The 22962-nt window shown below is 35.6% G+C and overlaps 1 protein-coding gene across 1 annotated transcript in view; it reads left to right on the top strand.

Moving 5' to 3' along the window:
* LOC124372073 (ankyrin-1-like) overlaps positions 1 to 22851 on the top strand; it is a gene marked incomplete at both ends in the record, with an annotated part of 69289 nt that extends 46438 nt beyond the window's left edge. Inside the window, 2 exons of the mRNA XM_046830437.1 lie at positions 5041 to 5252; positions 22716 to 22851. Coding sequence (XP_046686393.1) covers positions 5041 to 5252; positions 22716 to 22851 — 348 coding nt within the window. The remainder of the gene's footprint in view (positions 1 to 5040; positions 5253 to 22715) is intronic.
* Positions 22852 to 22962: the final 111 nt, after the last annotated feature.

The following is a 22962-nucleotide window of genomic DNA, read 5'->3' as shown; positions in this document are numbered from 1 at the left end:
CACTTAGGTGCATTTATTGGTAACTTGATATTGTAATCCAATTATGTTTTCTAATTCAGACAATGTTTTGCTGTAATCATTGTTTATAAACAATGGTAGGTCTGTAATGTACTAGAATATTTATTTTCTCCTTCTAATGTGAAATAATATTATACCATTTGTTCTACTTTTAGAAGGCTGAAAATCTTGTTTATATGTCCTTGGATGAAGAATTTATATTCTTAACAATTTAATTTGGATGACAAAAATGGTGCCTAAATATTATTTAGCTTATTTTACCTTTATAATTTTAAGTACTACTTAATTTTTATTTTTATTTCACTTACTGCAATTTAACAGTGTGGTCCATAATCGTCTTGCAAGTAATTGTATATATCTTGAGAGAATTGTATAAATTTAAGTGTGTCCAACATAAAATCCAAATCTGGCTTTAATAATTGTATACAATTAAGCCGGACTAGGATCTGCACTAACACTGTGTACTGCATGATTCTAACACTTGAATTTCAATACTTGATTGAATTAAAAATATAATTTTTTCGTTTTGAGACATCTTAGAAAAACAAATATTACTGAGAAAGTGAAATACTTGTCAGAATTGTTATAACTTAATGTGAATATTTATTAATTTAAACCCGTCAACATCTAAGTATTTATTTATACAAAACTGTTAAGACTTCTCATGAATTTCAAAAGATATTTGAATTTAAGAATACGTGCAGCTGTATTAAACACGTAGTTTAAAGTTAATATAAACTCAACAATCAACAGTAAAAAAATAGTGTTGTGCTATTTTTATTACTCACAAATATTGGTATGTACATAACTAACTGAAACCTGTGAATTTATACTTATTTGCTATTTTATTACTATGATACGTTTTGTTCAAACTGCACGGTGCATGTGTTGTGTCAAAGTTTATATGAGCATGTACATAATAAATCAGAAATTATAATTACAAAGTAAGTATCTGGAAGAGACAAATTTTATTGGATGGCATTTTTATAAAGAAATATTTTAATTTGAGTGCCCATTTTTAAGTGTTCATCTCAAGACATATTCCTATGTGACACTTTGTTTGTATTCCACCTTGGTAATGCATTTGACGAAATTGTGAATAAATATTAATAATTGTTTGAATTTTCGAATTTGGTGACATTGAATATTTAAGTCCCAACATATTGATAACTCATATAGCTGAATTTTAAAACTATACATTCCTACATCTATGTGCTTTCCATTTTGGAAGGTCTTTCAACAGCAAAACTGTATTCGTTAAATTTCTCCATATTTTTGTAAAGTATTCTAAATATATATTAATTATTTTAAAATTTAATTATAGACTTTTACATTTTGAAAACACTCATAATTCCATTTTATACATTCCGATGTTTAAAGTTCAGTATTAATGACTTGACACTTCTGTAAAGTAATATTAGATACAGTAGGCCTAGTCTTTGCTCAATTCAGCAGATGCCAATCAAAAGCTGAGTCTTGAGGGATTTGTTTGTTATGATCAGAGAATGTGACCTCAACAACTCCAAAAACCCACCTCAACAACTCCAAAACCCTTGGATCCCGATACAGTGTATTGTACTTGGTATACCAAACGCCGGAAATGCGTGTGGCGCAAGGATGAGGATTGTAAGTTGGCTGTCGGCTTCTAGAATAGTGTTGGTGTCGTACACATCGGAACGGAGGCTGCTGCTCACTCTCAGTGTCTAGGATAGGGCTTTCAGTGTTTGCTGCATTCCGTGCAACCTTTCAGCTGATCAGATCATCTAATCTCCTTGAAACTTTGGAAAGATTACAAAAATGTTGCATTTTAACTTTATAAACAACTATATGCACTCTTGTGCAGACATTATTATTCTAAATATTATAGACATTAAATTATTGTAAATTGGTGCTATATATTTCTCAAAGATATTGTAATAAAGAGTTTCTGATTTATTAATGTTGACAATTAAAATCGAATTTAAATAACAAAATTTTTGTATTATATATTATAGCAAACAGTATATGAACTCATGATTCATGGTTTAAGTTTGTAAACAACAAAAATAATTACAATTAGAAGTAAATGTGCCAAACATTTGAAAATTTAACACAAATATTGAAGCTTACGTGATAAATCAGTGGTTTAACATTATTTTACACAGTTTTTATTTACTTTTTACTAGTAAAACATATACCTATCATCATAAATTTAAATGTTTATTTAATAATTTTGGTCTAATAAAATTAGTAAAGGCATTTTCCATTTCTACTAACATAAATCAAAACACTCTATCAACTCATGTATATAAAATTAATAAACGTTTCAACAAAATTCTTAATATATATATAGTCCAGGACGAATAAGTTATGGCATTTAATGTTTGTAGTACTTTAACTAAAATTCTGGATATAATTTTCCAGTTAGAAATTTTGTACATTAATTTAATTTTGCATTGTGCTTGAAGTTACTTTTTCTGTATTTTGCATATCTTTACTATTTTTAAATAAAAAGTATGTAAAACCAAAACAAAATGTTTATTTTTACCATTGAGAATGAGAATAAACTTACATCTAAAGATTTATTTCATAATTTGTTTAGGAATAAAATTTGAGTTAACTCACCTCAAAACAAATTAATTCCATGGAGGACTAAATGAAGACAAAGATTTGATTGGCATTTATGAGTTGAGACTTCTGCTGCATTTTGAGCATGTTCTTGAACCTAGTTAGAGCTGATTGTTTTGTTGTTACTCTATTTTGCCTTTAGATTAGAATCAGAATGCTAAAATGTTGGTTGGCTCCTCTATGTGTATTAGTTATTGTTTTTATTTACTGTAATATTCCATACTTTTTAAGAATGTTTAATAGACAGATATCTTGTGTATGCCAAAAATACTTTGCAAAATTCAACTTATACATGTGTTTTATTGCCTTTGATGTATTCAACATTACAAGATAATATATTTAATTGTATTTGACATAAGGAATTAACAACACTTATCTGAAAAATTATTGGTTTAAGCTTTATAAGTCTTTTGTTTGTTTGAAATGGTTATTGCTGTTGTAACATTTTTACTTAAATGAATCATTATAGTGAGTGAAATACTTTACTAATTAACAGTTACTCAGATGCACTGAAATTCCTAACTTTAGGGTAAACGCGCGCTAGCACGGCCAAGACCAAGACCAGTATTGGTCTGGAACAGCACGACCACAACCTTGACCAAGACCAAGACAGTTTTGTAATGTACTAAAAACAACAGTCAGTCTGAAAATGGATGTCGAAGAAATAGCAGTGGCCATGTATGTGTACCGTAAATATGTAAAAAGTAAAAGAAAACACTGGATACACCCCTTGAGAGCAGAGAGGCCTTTAAAAGGGTACTTCGTTAGTTTTTATGCTAATTTACGTGAGCGTGAAGAAGAGTTTTTTTAACTACACACGGATGAGTGTTAAAAGTTTTGCCGAACTGTTAGTGAAAATCGCGCCTCACATTGAACCAAATGGGGACACTTGGTCGTCTTCGTGAACACGTCATTGAATGTGTGCTTGAAGTATTTCTTTGTAGACTCGTGAGAGGTTCGTAGTTGTTGCCAACAGTATTCATAGGAGGAGCTATTGAAGATCCTTGCTGGTAGATTCTCTGGCCATATCCACCATAAATAAGCTGTGTTTTTTGCCCAGAAAATCGAAGGCTTCGTGAAGATCCCTCATGATACTGGTTCTAGTCCATCCAATTTTAAAATATGTAATTAAAAGTTAGAAACATACTTTCTACTTACATAATTCATTCTTCTGTGCCGCTGTTGTACAGACATCGCCACCACCGAATAGCAATGTTATCTCTTCCCATTTTTCCTTCTTCATTATTCTATTGGCATAATCATCTGATGAAAAATCCCTCATTACATTGCCATTTTACAATACTGTCTACTAAACTTGTTCACAAATCACAAACAAATCAATCGCACACACCAACCTCTCTCAACTACTCCTGGTCGCAGACTTGGCCGTAGGCAGTGCGCGCTGTTCTATAACAGCTGATGGAAACCTGGCCGCAACGTCAAGCAGGTCTCGCGCTTGGTCTGTGCGACCAGAGCATACAGCTGTGGTTGTGCGTCTGTCGTGTCTTGGTCTGACTAGTGCGCGTTGCTCCACATCATTTCACGTTGTCCTGGCCGCACGTTCTTGGTCGTGGTCTTGGTCTTGGTCTTGGTCTTGGCCGTGCTAGTGCGCGTTTGCCCTTAGCAGTAAAAATAAAGCATGTTTTGCTGTTTCTTCATTAGTTTAAAGTCATTAATTTTAGTATATAATAATATTAAAAATCTAACTCTTATTATTACCAGCATTATAAATATTGGTTACTAGTTGACTGTTATTGTTACTCAGTCAACTATTACTGATGTCTCTCCCAAGACAGTATTAAATATTGATGTGTTAAAAGAGAAAGTGATATAAGTAGGTTCAGATTAGGTTATCGTATACATTTTACTAGTAATATGAAAGTTAGAGTAAACCTTTATGAACACTCACCAGATCTGACCTTACGTTTGGGTACTATTTCGAGGGATGTTTCGAGCCACCGAAATCCGCACTGGTGGCCAGAGGTGTTTCCAATCGGAACTCTCCTTACTTCAGATCACATCCCAGATCACCCAACGTGATCTGATATCAGAAAAGTTGGACAATGTGCAATGTGATCTGAGGTCGTGAAAGGTTCAGATCAAGTGAGCGCTCGTAAAGCTTAACCTTAACTTTTAGTATTTATAATAACTACATATGTATTTACCTACTTATATAGCTTTAAAAAAATATTATATAGGGAGAGAACGGCCTCTGGATAATAGCAAAGTACCGAGAAATTATACCAAACTGAGTTGGCAAAACTGCAGGTAAAATTTTAATTATGAATCGATTTAAAATTTAGTGCTACATTGTGACTATTTACCTCCCCATTGTAAAGTGTTAATCTAAAACTAAAACGAGAGCATTTCTGTGTACAATTAATTACTTTGAAGTAATACACAGTTGTGTTGCAGTAAGGTTAAATCCAATGTCAGCACTGGAGTTCTTGTTCTTCGCGGTTTTTGGCCAGACAACCCCGGACAACCTCAAAGTCAAGGACACCTCACAGCCTGAGTGGACTCTGTACCTTTTCAAGTTTGTGTTCGGGATCTACATGTTGGTCTCGGTGGTAGTGCTCATCAATCTGCTCATCGCTATGATGAGCGATACCTATCAGAGGATACAGGTAAAATGCACTTTAATACCGTACATTTTGTCTAGTCATACTTATCTAGCCTCCACTGCAGTTGTTAGAGTAGTGTGTGGCCTGGGTAGTCGTGACAGTTGTCGGGCAGTGTTCACTAATGAAAACCTTTTGGCTCTGCCTTCACTGTTTATATTTTCTCTCTCAATGTATACATTCAAAAACCTGCAATATTTCCCTACATATAATCATCTGTATTCCATCAGCAACAGAGATACACTCATCATTCCGCACCACCACAGCAACATCTTCAAAAGATCCGTATCATATGTTGGTTCCAAAATAGTCAATGCTCTGCCGCATGGGGTGAAAACTTCTTCAACTGAGGCATCCTTTAAAAATAATTTAAAGCAATACTTGTTAAAACATGCGTTTTACTCTGTGGTCGAGCTGTTGGACAGAGCTCCATAGCCTGGGCCATTAACAGATGCGTGATTGTCTATCACTTTTAGTTTTAATGGTAATGTTTGTATAATAGCAATATAATATTTTAGGTTATGGTATTTATAACATATACTACTAATGCTATATAATACATAGTTCTCATATTATATAGTAAATACTATTTAATGACTATGTTCTATGCATGTACAGTATATGTCTTTGAACAATAAATATTTTGATTTGATTTGATTTAGCATCAGTTCTTCCTTAAATCTGATTTTGCGGTCAAAATGTTTCCGTAGCCACAATGCAGGAATGTGCTAGAAAATGGCATGTAATATTAACTATGATTCAGAAGATCATCAAAAGGGAAATGAAAGAGAAGTAGAATAGGACAAGAAATATGCAGGTGCTGGTGCCCCTCGCTGAGCTGTAGTAATGCAAATAAGTAGTTCTTGCTCAGTTTGAGAAAGTGAAGGAGGAGGTGGTTTTTAGTGGAGACACCACATAACTCTTTGGAACCAAGCCAAGAGGAATCCAAAGCAAGAATAATGGTACCCAAAGAGAATCCAAAGGAATTTTTCCCCTCTGCAGGAAAAAAGTTTGTTTCATTGGTAATACTACAAAATAGTGGCCAAAATAAATCTTCAAAATTCAGTGTTTGGATGCACAAAATGTTCGGCCTCTTGATATTCAATAGTGGGTAAATCAGACTTCTTTACAGTGAAAACACAATTGAGTAGTCATCTATTTGAAAACTTTTAGTCAATAAGAATTAAAGTTTACAACAGAAATAGTCGAATGAGAAATTTTCTCAACCCCGCATACAGTCATGATTTGGCATCTAGTAGTGATTGTACCATGTATCTAGTAACCTGTTCCCAAAATCAAAAAGGTTTTTCGGAGGAAAACACTCTAAAGTGATGAAGAGCTGGTGCAAGCAACTTTTTTATAATTCTATCTACTTCAGACAAAACACATTTTTCCAGTAGCATTTTGTGGCAAATTTAATACAAAAATATTTTTCAACCATTCGCTGAAATGGATAGGGCCAGAATCACCCTGCCAGTCATTAGTAGCATCTGAGTTTAAGACCACCCAGTATAAAAAGATTGAATTTCAGTATAGAAATTGCCTTCTTAACCAAGGTAATTGTGTAGGTAAGTAGAGAACTGTTTAATATGTCGAAAAATAGATAATATCTGAGACCTATTTTTTATAGAGATTTTTATTAAGTTGAGGAATTTCTCACTACAAATCATTTATATTTCTAATTTGTTGTAGGTTTTTTATGTAATTGTATTTGTATAGTTTGATATTTTATTATTAATTTTATTTATTAATTTTAAAATTTTATATATTGATTGTTTAATTTTATACTTAATTAAATGTTACACTTACTATACTTACTTAATGTTAAATTTTTATTTGCTGTTGAATTTTATACCTATTAATGATTTTTATATTTGGTGGGGACTTTTGTAAAATTGTAAACATTTTGTTACAGTCTGGTTGCTTTTTACAATTGTTAATACCTTGTTCTGACTAGTTTTAATGCAGCCTGCTTAAAAAGAAAAAAAACACAAGAAGTAATAGAAAAACACTCTTAAACCACTAAGCTTATATAATGTTGCTGTAAATGCTAATGTTGGGCCTCTGTATGATTTTTATTTTATTTATTCTGTAGAATAGCACATTGTTACATGTACTTTTGACTTGGCTATCTGGTGGCAAATAGACATTGTCAATACTTGTGAAAGTCTTAAGGCAATAAACATGATTTGATTTGACCATAAATCTTGGTAATATTAATCTAGATTAATAATTACCATCTGTAAGTTTCATTTTTTGCTGTAACCATTCAGAAATTTCCAGGGGGAAGATGTTATCATCATCCTGTATAAAAGTGTTATATAATTATGTGGCTCTGCTTAGCCTTTTTTCTGGAATGGCTCTCTTAGATGTTGTTAAAATCACTTTTAATAGGTAGCTTACAAGAGACAGATCAGCTTAAAGGAATATTTAAAGGGGCAAATTCTTAATCTATCGTAAGATGTTCATATTAAGAAAACTAACAGCAACATACACAAACAATACCATTTTCCTATATATATATATATAGTATCTATTAGGTAGCTGAAGAAGAACTCCATGTTTGGATGACTGGTTCCAGAGTAGTCAACAATTAGACAGCAACCTGCTGAACAGTAAATTTCTGTATAATATCAAATCAAATCAAATCAAAATTCTTTAATTTACATATTCTTTGAGAATAGTATTTAAGTCAAATTACAATAATAACAGTAACAAGAAAATAACTTTTAAATACATTAAAAGTCAAAAATCTGTTGATAAAATTCTTCCATCGAATAAAATGGACGTTCGATAAGCCATTTGTGTAATGCAGGTGGTAGCTCTCTTTCATTCTTGCTTCTCAGATCTGGAGGTAGGAGGTTGTGAAGTTTGGTTCCCATGTATGACGGTTTCTTCTCAAACTGAGTCGTTCGGTGTGCTAGAAGATTGTACTGGGTGCTGTTTCTTAGGTTATATTGGTGAACTTCGCCTCTTCTAGTAGGGGTTTTTGCTATTGCATGTATCACAGCTTCCTCGATGTAGAGAGAGACAACAGTAAGAAGTCCAAGTGATTTAAAAGCTTCTCTGCAGCTGTCGAGTCTTTGCAGTCCTGCGATAATTCTGATTGCTTTTTTCTGTTTCTTGAGAACCTTTTGCATGTTAGTGGTTGAAGTTCCACCCCAGGCTAACAGTCCGTATCTTATGTGTGACTCGAAAAGCGCAAAGTATGCCACCCTAATTGTTCTCTCATCTGTTGTATCCTTTATCCGTTTCATCGCATAGAGGCTGGAGCTAAGCTTTGTGCATAAATTATCCACTTGAGGCGTCCAAGAGAGGTTCTTGTCTAGAGTTATGCCCAAGAATTTAGCTTCATCTTGTTTGTTTACATCTGGTAGGTTTGGGACTTTGTCAGCTTTTCTTCCAAAAGCTATTTGAGTGGTTTTAGCTGTGTTAACTGCAAGGTCGTTATTGTGGCAGTATTGGTAAGCCATGTTCAAGGTTACATAGGAAGCTACTTCTAGACTTTCTGTTTTTGGTTCTTTAAATACCAGGGTGGTATCGTCAGCATACATTATAGTATTACAAGTATTTCCAAGTTGTTGGGGAAGATCAGTTGTGAAGAGAATGAAGAGTACCGGGCCCATTACTGATCCTTGAGGAACACCTCGGTTTACAGGCTGCAGGCTGGATCTTGCTGTTTTGACGGTCCCATTTTCTGTATGTCTTAGTTCTACCAATTGAGTGCGGCCTTTCAGGTAGCTTATAAACCATTCTTTAACTATGCCTGATAGTCCCAATGTTTCTAGTTTTTTAATTATTAGCTGGTGATCCAGGCAGTCGAATGCCTTACTAAAGTCAAGACAGATTGCAGTCGTCAGGTTTCCTTCCTCCAAGCCATCAACCAAAGACTCTACCATTTGGACTATTGCTGTTGTAGTAGATTTTCCTTTGGTGAAACCATGTTGGGAATCGCTGAGTAGGTTATGTTCTGTGCAGTGGTTCAAAAGTCTGTTTAAAACAACTTTCTCGTAAATTTTGGAGAAGGTCGATACAAGAGATATTGGTCGGTAGTTGCTTGCTTCGTTAGTATTTCCAGATTTGAATTTTGGGAAGACCTTTGTAGTTTTAAGCTGGGAAGGAAAATGACCAGTACTTAAGGATTTATTAATTACATCAACTAAAGGGAGTACTAGTTCATTACAGCAGAGTTTAAGGACTTTAGATGAGATTTCATCCATTCCGGATGAGTTTTTTGTTTTTAGCTGGTTTATGATTTTCTTGATTTCTTTTTCACTTGTATCTTGAAAACTACAAAACTGTGGAGGTTGAGGTATATTCATTAATATGTTTTTAGTTTTAAGATTTTTCTGTGGTAGTAGTGTTTTTTTCTGCAATGCTTGTGAAAAAATGTATTTAAGTGTTCAGCAACATCTGTCACTTTGTTTATTTGTTTTCCATTTACTTCCAAATGTATTTGTTTCATGTTAGTTTCTTTTTTGGACCATGATGAATTAATTATCTCCCACATTGCTTTTGATTTGTTTTCAGAATTCTGTATGTGGTCTGAGCTTGCTTGCTTCCGCAGTAGTTTTAGATGGAGGTCATATGTCTTTTTATGTTCAGACATTAATTGTTTGTCATTTACGTCTCCTGTAATTTCAAATTTTCTGAGTGCTTTTAAATATTCATTTTTAAGTTTATTGGCTTCAGGATCAGATAGAAATTTAAGTTTTTTGTTTATGAGATATTTTTATTTTCTTCTGAGGGCAAGCTGAATTTAGTGCAATGTTCACGATGTTAAGGAATATTTTAAAAGCTACTTCTGCATTTTTGGTGGAAAGAACAGTTTGCCAATTCTCTTTGCTAAGCAGGTATTTAAGATTTTGCAGGTTATTATTCTTGAAGCAACGTCCGATTCGGAATTGAGTGCTTGTATTCGGATTGCAGTTGACAGCGCAGCTTTGGGCGGTGTGGTCTGACAGCCCAGCGTCAATTACCTTAGTGGTGTAGCGCGCACGCACACTACTATTTTAATATAGTAATTTTTAGATGGTATTTTAGTAATTATACAGTGTGTAAATTAACTGGACTAACCCAAGTCCCTTTAACCGCGTGATGTGAGGTGACTGGCCGTGCTGAGGAAATGCAAGGGTCAGCACTCGTCAGCACGGGTCGGCAGTCGAGTTGAGGGCTCGGAGGTAGGCGGAGGGATTGGCAATGTAGAGTGTGTGAAGTAAGTTTATTTTGGTGGAGTGAGATGCGAACACACCGGTACACATATAGTAGTTTGGGTGCGCCTACGAGTGTTTTAGTGCATTTTGAATATAGATTGGACTCAAACAAAGGAGAAACGTGAGTAATTATTTCAAGACCCTTCTCAACCACTATTCTAAATTTCCCTACGAGCTAGGGTGGGTGGCAGCAAAACGCTATCCCTTTTATTAACCATGAGCCTCTCTGGCTAATATCGGAGGGCTTACAGTGGTGACCAGCGGTGGGATACGATAATTAAACCAGCAAATTATTTCAAAATGATTTCAAAACTTTAAAAGAACTCTAAAAGAAATAAAGAAGTGTACCACGTGGTTGAGAAAATTATTAGAACATTTCAGTTTACACTCCATTATCCAAATAACTACTATTCTAAATTCATTTACAAATTAATTGCAATGTTATATTTCTAAATTTCGAGTAAATTCAACTTATATGAACGAAGATGGACTTGGATTAGTTCTGTGTGCTTATTACACCATGTGCAACGCCATTACACTATGAAGCGGAAGTTGGACGCCATCATCATACGTCATCATAGAACATAGAAAGGAACAAGGAGGGCATACGTCACCGGACATCCAGTGATCCAGACCGGAACTACCAACTGCCGACCACTGTCTACGCAGATGTTGTCATCTCCGTCAACGCAGTCACGATCATCCACAGCCTTCGAGATGGCAGCCCTGTCACTATTTGGTGAGCAGTGGGAACTTTGTTAAATTAAATTAAATTAAATCATTGGCGAAACCTAAGATTAGACTACGTATTATTAGTAAATAGTTGGTTAAATAATATGGTTCAAAATGCTTTGGAAATAAATGGTGAATGCAGCATTGAGGCCAGGCTTTAAGCATTAAACTTCTTTATTGACAAACAGATTCAGAATTATTTAAATAAGAGAAATTAAAAGGATAACATCCTAGTATTTTATTTTGCCAAAGCCTCCATGTCAGGTCGTCACCTCCAGGGCATTCAGTCCATCATGTTTTCAGCGTAAATATAAGCAGAATAACGTGTTGATTAAAATCATTTGCTTGGAAATAGGGATATGCCAATGATTCTATATTAGCTTACTGTTCGATTTGATTGATAATTCATTAATATCTGTATACAAAAAGAAACCCGTAGAAATTTTAATATAAGTGTAAAAGAGTATAATAGCAATAATTGTTGGAAGTGACTTGTTGCTGACTTATAAAAAGGGTAAATTTCGAATTATACTGAAAACAAAGTGATATCAGTTAATGTGATTAACTATTAGAGTATATAAGTAATAGCACATAGTATATCATATAACAAATACGATTATTTAATATTATTGCAGCTGTATTGAGTCACATTACAGTATTGATATACTTGTATATCGAGGCATTGTTAGACTATTGATCCATTGATAACTCAATACTACCGATTAGTGATTGGTATCATTTGGAAATCGAAAAACTTTATTGTTTGATTGATCCATTATCGAAAATTGAAAAAAAAAAAAAAGGGGAAAAGTTATTTTACTGAAAAATAGGGAAACTAGTTATTCACATTGTTGCTGTCAATGTCTTTTAGGGATTTCATTTAGAGCGTTTAAGTTTAACTATTGAATATCACTGATAACCTAGAGAATTGTATAGCTACTGTATTCCAAAGAGGAAAACCAAATTTTTTTTAATTATTAACGATGGGCACTGTACACCTAGAAGGGAAGACCGTTGAGGTCCAAGACGCCTTTGATGCCATATCGAATAAAGTGAGGTCGCTTCAAGTAACACTAGATGAAACGTTAGCCAACGCTTCTACCTCCGCGGTGAACAAAACTGAAACATCTCCGTCCCCGATGGACATGACCCTTGCAGACAGCAAGCCGTCATTTGAGCTTGTCTCAAGTATAGCCCATTACGATGGAGAGAAAGCAGATCTAGTCGCCCCCTTCTTTGACAACATCGAAGGAATTGGAGAGCTCAGCAATTGGAGTGAAGCTCAAAAACTTCAAGTTTTAAAACTTAAACTAACAGGCAGTGCTCTACAGTTTGCAAAGTCAGACGAAAAATGTAAAAACTCAACAACTTTAGAAGAAATAAAAGCTGCTTTTATGGAAAGATTCGGCGATAGCCTACCAGATCATTACTACTTCGAGCAATTGGCTAGCATACGACAAAAACAGAGGAGAAACTATTGAGCAGTTCTCTGACCGAGTAAAAAAGGGTCAGTGATAAAACTCTAAGAGTTACAAACAACGCTGAAGCAAACCAAATTCTGAGAGAAGAGGCCGATAGAAGAGCCATGGATGCCTTTGTAAGAGGATTAAATGGTGAAATAGGACGGCAGACCAGGATCAAATTCCCTAAAACATTCAGAGAAGCTGTAACCACGGCGATAGCTCTAAACAACTTAGAGAAAAGACCATCCGAATTTGAGGAGAAGACAAGGCGAGTTTTTGGAACGATCACCGATACTACTACGTGTTACACTTGTGGGAAACCAGGCCATAAAGCCAGAGAATGCCAATCCAGGCGAGTAGATATTGTATGTTATACATGTAAGAAGAAAGGTCACAAAGAGAGGGATTGTAGAAGTAAAAGTGAAACAACTACCTATTATTGTGAAAATTGCCGAAAACCTGGACACACAGCAAACAATTGTTGGGGTATGAGAAATACAGCATTAGGAAGAGGCGCAGCTAGAGGAGGAACCTTCAGGAGCAGAGGGTATCAGCATGGAGGACGTGGATCAGCTTCGAACACGTTAAACCACAACGAGGGACCCAGGCACGCCGCTGGGAACCTCAGAAATCATTAAATCTGAACCACACGGGACTCAGACAGGCGAAGTTGAATTTCAAAGCTGTTGCCACCTTGACACAAGAAAATGTGAGTGAATTAATTGTACAAGGGTGCATAGGAGGAGTGAACGGTCTCATTGTAATCGATACAGGAGCACAAGTATCACTGATCGATAGGACAATGGCTCAGAACAAGCTAACTCCAACTGAAATCCAAATACGAGGTATCACTGGTGCTGTTATGAACGTTTTACGGCACTGTAACAGAGACCTTGCAACTAGAGTTACTTGATTTAAAATGTGACTTCGTAGCAACAGATCTCCCTGAAGATTATATTGCTATCCTAGGATACGATGTTTTTGAAACGAAAAAAGGCTGTGATTGACCTTGAGAATAAGTCTCTGAGTATTGGAAACAAGATAGCATGCAGTTTCCATGAAAGAGAATCCCCTGTAACTCGAAGCAGGAGAAGTGGCATTGGCATTGTTCAATGTTCCCACGAAACAAGTTCAACAAACCTTAATCCACCAAAACAAATCCTGAAGGAAGAAATACCTGACATTTTAGCGTATAGTCGCACAAACATCAACGTGCCTGCCCGTTCAGAAATGCTTATTCAAGTAAAATTAAGCAAAAACAAAAAGGATCAAATGGAACAAATGGAAGGAAAAACAGTAATTACAGAACCAGCGTTAGTAAAAGTTCATGGCATCAATGTCGCTAGAAGCCTTTCAAAAGTGAATAAAGGAATGTGTTGGACCAAAATCATAAATATCACATCTGAAAATTTAGTGATATACAAGAATACGCTGCTCTGCAAAATAGAAGAGCCACACAGTGAAGCAAATAAAGGAGCATGGAAACGAGTAAATCTAACACAAAATAGGACAGAGGAATTCAATGGAAAACTTGAAGAAAAATTAAAGCACCTCCCAACTGAAGACCAAAATAAATTAAAAAATGTTCTCCAACGCTACAAGCGTCTATTTAGCTTAGGAGGAATAGAGAATTTGGGGTGTACTTCTTTAGTCACTCACAAAATCAACACGAGCCAACATCCTCCGATCAATAAGAAACCTTACAGAGTGCCACAATCACAGAGAGGTACTCTACAAAATTTGATACAAGAACAATTAGATAAAGGTGTAATTGTACCCAGTACTTCCCCATGGTCAGCACCGGTAATCATTGTCCCCAAGAAAGCAGGCTCTGATGGTACCATCAGTTATCGTCTATGTGTAGACTATCGGGAACTCAATAAAATTACAGTTCCGGAAATATATCCCCTTCCAGATATACATGAAACTTTAGACATGTTAGGAGGCAGTCAGTACTTCTCGGCACTGGATCTGAATTCGGGTTTCTATCAGGTAAAAATGCACCCTGAAAGTCAAGAGAAGACGGCCTTCAGTACTCCTGATGGTCATTATGAATATACACGCATGCCAATGGGATTGATCAATTCTCCTTCTGTATTTCAACGATTGGTTGATACTACTCTCACAGGTCTGAAAGGAAAAGCATGCTTGCCCTACATGGATGATATCCTAATCTTCAGTTCGAGTATTGATCAGCACGCTAAAGATCTTAGTGAAGTTCTAGAGAGATTTCAAGAGGTAAATTTGAGTATCCAGTTGAAGAAATGCCAAATAGCAAAGTCTGAAATTAACTTCCTAGGCCATGTTGTATCGAGAGATGGAATCAAACCATGTCAGAATAAGATTGAAGCTGTCAAAAATTTTCCAAGACCCAAGAATGAAAAGGAACTTCGTGGATTTATAGGACTATGTAGTTACTATAGGAGGCATGTACCGAAATTTGCCGACATCGCTAAACCTCTGACAAAATTAAACCAAAAAAAGACCAAAAGTTTGAGTGGAACGAAGAAGCGGAAACATCATTTGAAAAATTGAAGACCATCCTTGTAACTGAACCTTTATTAGTGTATCCAAATTTCTCCAAGGAATTCGTCTTAAAGCACTGATGCAAGTAATGTTGCACTTGGCGCAGTATTAGGACAAGTGATTAATGGAATAGAACACCCTATCGCCTATGCGTCAAGACAGTTAAACTCTGCTGAGCAGAATTATACAGTAACAGAAAAAGAACTTTTAGCAGTTGTATGGGCAGTAAAGTATTTCCGATGCTACCTGTACGGACGATCATTCTCCTTGTATACTGATCACAGCGCAATCAGATGGCTGCTGTCCGCTAAAAGATCCTTCGAGTAGACTCACTAGATGGGCACTGAAATTGGCTGAATATGACTACAAGGTATTCCATAAACCAGGGATAAAAAATCAAAACGCTGATTGTCTGAGCAGAATTGTGTGCAAGAATACTGTGGAAAGTCTACCTATATTGGATGTGGACAGCATTAAAGAAAATCAATGTAAGGATGAAGAGTGCCAGAGATTGAAAAAATACCCTCAGTTCAAAACAAGTCCACAAGGAGTCATCTATATAAAGAGGCAGGACAGACAACTGATAGTCGTTCCAAGACGGTTAAGAGAGAAGGTTATTCGTTTACACCATGATATCCCGACAGCAGGTCATGGAGGTATCAAGAAGACGATGTTAAGAATCCAAGAAAAGTTTTATTGGCCGAAAATGAAATTAGATGTTGTCTCCTTTTATCAGAGCATGTGATCCATGCAATAAAAGAATGGATTACGGAAAAACTAAAGCACCTTTAGGTAAATTTCAAGAAAGTACAGAATTTGGATACCGGATTTCGTGTGACATTGTTGGCCCATTACCCCTAACAAGCTCCAAAAACAAATACATACTGACAGTTATAGATCATTTTACAAGGTACGGAGAGTTTATTGCATTGCCAGACCAAACTGCAGAAACAATAGCCCGAGCACTTGTGCAGAGAGTCATTACGAAGATGGGAGTACCCTGTGAATTAATTACTGATCAAGGCTCAAATTTCACATCCGAAATAATGAAAAGCATGTGTGCTCTACTAAGAATAAAGAAACTTCAAACCACCGCATATCATCCCATGAGCAATGGTAGAACAGAAAGAGTTCATAGATCCATACCCAAGATGCTAAGTCATTATGTCAACCGAAATCAAACAGACTGGGACGAGCTCCTACCAATGGTAAATATGGCTTATAACTCTCAAGTGCATGATTCAACAGGATTTTCTCCTTTTGAGCTAGTCTTTGGAAGAGAGATGAAGACTCCCTTAGAAGATGATCTATTGATCACAGAAGAAGATGATGGTTACCCTGATTATGTCGAAGATCTTAAGATGAAGTTGAATGCCGTAAGGAATTTGTCTCAACAATGCCAAGACCATGCAAGAACCCAGCAAAAGAGACAATACGACAAGAATTCTAAGCTAAATAAATTTGAAGAGGGCCAACGAGTATACCTTCACGTGCCCCAAGTGAAAAAAAGGAAGAGTGAAGAAGTTGTCTAGACCATGGAAAGGTCCATACACAATTGTCAAGGTTATATCAGATTTGAATGTCGTACTCCGAATTAAAAGGAAGAATGTAACTGTACATGTGAATCGAGTAAAACCTGTCACCGAGTTTAAGTTGCAAGAACAAGGAAGTAGCCAAAATGATCCAAAAGCTGCTCAGGTAGCAGAAGAAGAAGAACAGGAAGAAATCATTGAAGAGACCGAAGACCATGAAGAGGCATTCAATAGAGTAGCCGGACAAAATGAAGAACAAGACAGGAGAGAACCAAGCCCAGGAACCGCAGAAGAGCGACCAGGCCCTTTTAGATCCATAAGAGATAGAAGAAAACCGTGTAGATTCAAAGACTATGAAGTTTATTAAATAATAGGAATGTATATACATATTGTTATGACAGTGAACGCGTATTGCATCGTTTTATTTAGTAGTTAAAAGTAAACGCAATGTATTGAATAATTATGTATTGTTTGTTATTTGAGGATGTTATGTGATACACTAAAATATTTCCTCGTTAGTATGTTATGCTTCTTGTCTGATGTGTAAGTAAAAGATGTTTTAGAGTACCACGTACAAAGTAGAATGCAATAGTTTACTCCGAATTGAATGGGTTGTATGCGTGAGTATGAATGTTGTATGACTGTGAAACGAATGTTGATGAATGGGTATGCAAGGTGGTGTGAATAAAAGCCAAATTAAAGGATCCAAACAATTCAAATGTGTGATTGAGTACACTATAAGGAAAGAAGTTATATCTACGCAGGTTAAGATAAGAAACATAAGATCAAGCTGTACGTAATAAAATAAATTCGAATAAGTCAGGATATTCATGAAGTAAACAATTATTAGGATCTAAATGATGATTTCAGGAATACTTGTACTCTTTGTCGAGACAGGAATGGCAGAGAATGAAATGACACAGGGAATCGTTTTCAAGAAACTTCATGACACAATTATTTCCGAGGATGAATGGAAGATTGTATTAGATTTTAATATGATAGAAATAAGAGACGAACTTGAGTCACTTAAGACATTGTGCACAGACTTAGTTTATTATACGAACACTAGTGTAAATGTGTGGGATGAGGACTTTGCTTTCGAATATAGTAGAATTAAGACCGGGATAGACCAGTATGAATCCGATGTAAGTGACTTATTTAGGCTTCTACCTACAGAACGCTCCAAGCGAGGACTAGTTGATGCAGGAGGATATGCATTGAAATGGTTGTTTGGTGTGCCCACTAGCGAAGATATGGAACAAGTTTAATAGTAAAGTTGAAGAGATAAAAAAGATTAGCGGATCACTGTTGAGTTCTAGAGAAAACCAAATCACCTTAATGAAAGACATGAATGAAAAGATGGTAACAAATACTAAAGCCATATCAGAGATAATGACTAAACTTACTCATTCAAATAGCATGTTAATCACTTCACTCCAAGGATTCGAACAAGAAAACATTATGCTACATCGTTCATTAACAAAACATTTAAAATCCGTCAGTCTAGCACGTCATTTAGGTCAAACCATAGATGAAGCAAAGTTAAGAATTGTTGAGTTTAGGCAAGCTTTAGAATTAGTAAACACAGGTAGAATAAAGCAGCAAATTACTACCACCCCATGAGTTTGTAAACATATTGCTTGACATAGGAAAAAGTCATACCTCGTCATTTGAAACTAATTATACCAGTTAATGAAGAGGACGTATTTATGTATTACACCTTTTGCACTGCTCATGCTTTAGCCACCAAGACAGGAATTAGATTGATCGTAACTGTACCTTTAAGTTCGCAAGACAGACGTCTTGAACTTTATAAAGTAGAAGTTATTCCATTGTACCAAACAAACCTTCAACATTGGTTAAAATGGAATGTACAAGTTGATTATTTTGTTGATCTCCAAAGAGAGACAGTATTATGCACCTATCGATTTTAACACACTAAGTCAGTGTAGACTAAGTCATTTTTATTTGTGTCCTAACTCTATAAATGTATTGCATCATAGCGTTAATGATTGTATATTCGCTCTATTCATGGGATCTAACCTAGTCACAGAAAAATGTTCACGAACCTTAACCATAAATGTAACTTCACCTGTATGGATCCAAAACGGCAAATGATTGGATCTATAGCCTAAAGGAACCATATAAAGTCATACTTAACTGTATGAGGAGTTCTGATGGAGAAAACTCAGTTATCTCTCCACCACATCTAGGTTATTTAGAATTAACTTTAAACAAGTCTGGAATATTAAAACAGGCTTCAAGTTGCGCTATCTTTGGTAAATATAATAAGTTATTCTCGAGGACTCAAGGAAATATAAAATATAAATTTGACATTAACCATTTGCACATCCCAAAGATTAACCTGTTGCTATCTCACGAAGAAAATCTAATCTTTAAAAACAGTAGCTTGTTATCTGAAACAATGCAAAAAGTCAAGGACAATCTTAAAGATAATCACATAGAACTAGACCTTAACAAGCTTTTAAATGATACACATGTTTTGTACCCTAGTATCAAAGAAAGTATAGAAACCCCACTGAACTATTTCTACATTATCATAGTTTCAATGTTTATTTTGTTCATTTTGAATAGTGTACTTTGCGTAGTTTATTTTGTTTTTGGTCACAGGAAAATGCCAACCTGTGCGAGGATGTCCTCAGTTGCTGAGCGGCAAGCCCCAACCATTCGAGTAGAACATGGAACTCCGCTTCGCAGAAATTATTCAGGAGTCTTCCTTTGTTCAATTCAATACAACCAAGCCCGCCTTGAAGTACGGTATTGTGAAATTCATTGTAGTGCTGAACCAGTCAGGTCAGTGTTGCAAAGGACTATATTTGTTATAAATATGTGGGGACTTGCCAAGCTCAAGAAATGTAATGTAGTTAGGAGGACATATATCTTAAGTGATTGTCAATGTCAAGTAGAGTTAAATTGTAGATTATAAGAACTTACGCAGCCTAAAATACTATTTTGTCCTTTTAAGTTGTGAAGAAATGATGTAATGTAAAATGTTATCCTATACATTTTTTTTTGAAGTATTGTAAATGTTTGTTATGTTCTGAGAATCTAAGATGTATCACCATGAAGATTCTGTATGATCCATCTTTCCTGAAAGGGAGAGTGATGTAGCGCGCACGCACACTACTATTTTAATATAGTAATTTTTAGATGGTATTTTAGTAATTATACAGTGTGTAAATTAACTGGACTAACCCAAGTCCCTTTAACCGCGTGATGTGAGGTGACTGGCCGTGCTGAGGAAATGCAAGGGTCAGCACTCGTCAGCACGGGTCGGCAGTCGAGTTGAGGGCTCGGAGGTAGGCGGAGGGATTGGCAATGTAGAGTGTGTGAAGTAAGTTTATTTTGGTGGAGTGAGATGCGAACACACCGGTACACATATAGTAGTTTGGGTGCGCCTACGAGTGTTTTAGTGCATTTTGAATATAGATTGGACTCAAACAAAGGAGAAACGTGAGTAATTATTTCAAGACCCTTCTCAACCACTATTCTAAATTTCCCTACGAGCTAGGGTGGTGGCAGCAAAACGCTATCCCTTTTATTAACCATGAGCCTCTCCTGGCTAATATCGGAGGGCTTACAGTGGTAAGCTGCTTAGTATTCATGTTTAGTGCAAATCCAGTCAATAGAAGTTTCTGAGAGGGAAGTGATTCTTGTTGGAGGAAGCGGGAGTCTGACTATGTTGTGCATAGCAAGGGTCTCATTTAGCATAAGATTTTTTCTATTTGGTTTTAGTAAGTCCACATTAAATGTCCCCCCATAATTATAAGTGGGGAGTTTTCAATTTTTGTCTTCTCAATGAGTTTCTGAGAGGGCACTGAGTGCTTCTTCCAGATTGCCGTCAGGTGATCTGTAAGTACCTAATATATACAAATTGGTATTTTTTTAGTTTAATGTTTTACGAGAACTGCTTCAAATATGAGCTCTTTGCAGTACTGGGAGATGTCTATGGTTTCTGTGTAGTTCTCAAGAATATTATTTACATAAATACATACACCACCTTTACGGAGTTCTATTCTACTAAAGTGAGCTTTAAGGGAGAAACCCGGAAACATGACAGTGTTAATTATTTGATTGGATTTTAGACCATGTTCTGACAAAACTATTACATCTGGTTTAGTTTCCTCTACCAGATGTTGCAGTCTATTTATTTTATTTGAGACTTCCTGTGTGTTTTTGGTGTAGAAGTATCAGTTGGGATTTGTTACATTTTTTGGACTGTAGTTTAGGTGTTTGATTTAGTTTCTTGATTAGGGTTTATTGTGTCGTTAGAAAGATTGAGATTTTTAAGTAGTTTCTTTGTGATTTTGAATCTCCTCTAAAAAACAGTTGTTATTTTGGATTATGATGTCCTTCCTTTGGGGAATAAATTGGTCCTGGGGTTTTTCTCCATTGTCTGAGGGTCTTGGTTTATATTAATGAAATGTTCTATGTATTGACCATCAAAAATCTTCAATAGTTTGGTCTTCGGGGACGATTTATAACTGCATTCATAGGAGGTTTTCTTTTTAACAAAGTTGTTTGTTTTGGTTTCTCTAAAGATGTTTCTTTTGCAGTCTTGGTAGCTGGATGTTTTGTTTTGCGGGATTGAGGCTTTCTTTCTTTGTTTCTTGGTGTTTATCCGCTTAAAATAACACCTAGACCACTTTGAGGGATTTTTTCAGTACGATTTTTGGCATTCGTCTCTGTATTTTGGAAGCTTTAAGGGAAATGCTGAAAAAATTTTTTGCATTCCTTACTTTTCTAAAGCTGTTTATTGTTTGGTTTGGTTTTGAGCATTTAGCTATTTTGAATTGTATTGTCAAGACTGCCCGAATAATGCGTTCTTGATTGTGTTTCCATGTTCTCAATCAGATATTCCATTTTATCTTGCCTTAACTTTAGTTGTGTCAGTTCAGTCCAATATACATATATTGATAATACAATTTTATCAATTTAAAAATCATCATTACTTCATATTATTGAGAAATAATGCCATATTTCTTATTTTTGTTAACTATTTACTAATGAAACACAACTATGAGTTTAATAGTTTTACATAGATGTCTATCATCATTTCTGATCATCATATGATATTATTAAAGCTAAATGTCGTGTTGATAAAACCAGGGAGGTACTTTACTAAACTGATTACTGATAATTGTGATAATACTGTTGACTACACTTGTCAGCAATACTTGTTGATAATACTGATAACACAACGGATTTAACCAACCATGTGTAAAAATACTTTTTTCTAGTAGTAAACAATTTAAAACAACGAACATGAGTGTTAGTAAGCAACAACATGCTTCTGATGTAAGCACATATACATATATACCAGTTTAACAGTTAACTGGCTGGGCAAAAAACAAGTGGTGACAAAATCAAAGAATTTTGCATCTGAAACCCGAAAAAGTCTCTTATCCGACTGGTCTTCACTTAAATATATCCAAATCGACAGTCCATGATGGTATTCTTAGAATAATTGAGAATGATGTCTATAAAAACACCAGTTGAATGTTCTTTCAACACATTCTCTGTCACGAAACTGGTTAAACCAGAGACAAATTACTTTATCACCTGGCAAATTTCGACCTCAATACGTAACTCGAAACCAACACTGTACATTAACAATCAATTTCAATTCTGGTTACCACAGACCACATTGTGTCTTCTGTTGTGTTGTAAACATCATACTCGCAAACTGGTGCCAGCCGTGACAATCACAATAGCGGACTACCACTGCACAGCTGTTCTACTCATGCCAAGGTCAACGGTTCCTCCCATGCTACGAGGAAAATAAAACTTGGTTATTTTCAACTTCAATTTTGACGTTTAAATCATTTGGTTATCTTTAATAGTTTTTAAGTAACAGCCATTCAAAACCCTGGTATTCTTTTTTGGAAACTCTTATTTAGTTTCGAAACTGAAGAATGTTGTAGTTGTGAAGAATCTCATTACCATTTGCAGTGTGACATGTTTGCTCATTCTTTCCCTCAGGCCCAGTCAGATATTGAGTGGAAGTATGGTCTGGCAAAGCTAATCAGAAACATGCACAGAACCACTACCACACCTTCCCCCATCAACCTCATCACCAACGTGCTCATGTACCTGCTCAGGATATGTAAACACAAGAGTAAGTGGCTTTAGTCGTTCTTATTTATAGATATAGTCTGTGGTAGTGTTTTTTTGTGTGTTGCCACTCTAAAATGGCATTCAGGGTAGAAATCAGGGAAGCAAGAAATTA

The sequence above is a fragment of the Homalodisca vitripennis genome, unplaced genomic scaffold, assembly GCF_021130785.1.
Source record: "Homalodisca vitripennis isolate AUS2020 unplaced genomic scaffold, UT_GWSS_2.1 ScUCBcl_2486;HRSCAF=7308, whole genome shotgun sequence".
In the NCBI taxonomy this organism is placed as follows: Eukaryota; Metazoa; Arthropoda; class Insecta; order Hemiptera; family Cicadellidae; genus Homalodisca; species Homalodisca vitripennis.
This window is presented reverse-complemented; position numbering and strand designations above follow the sequence as displayed.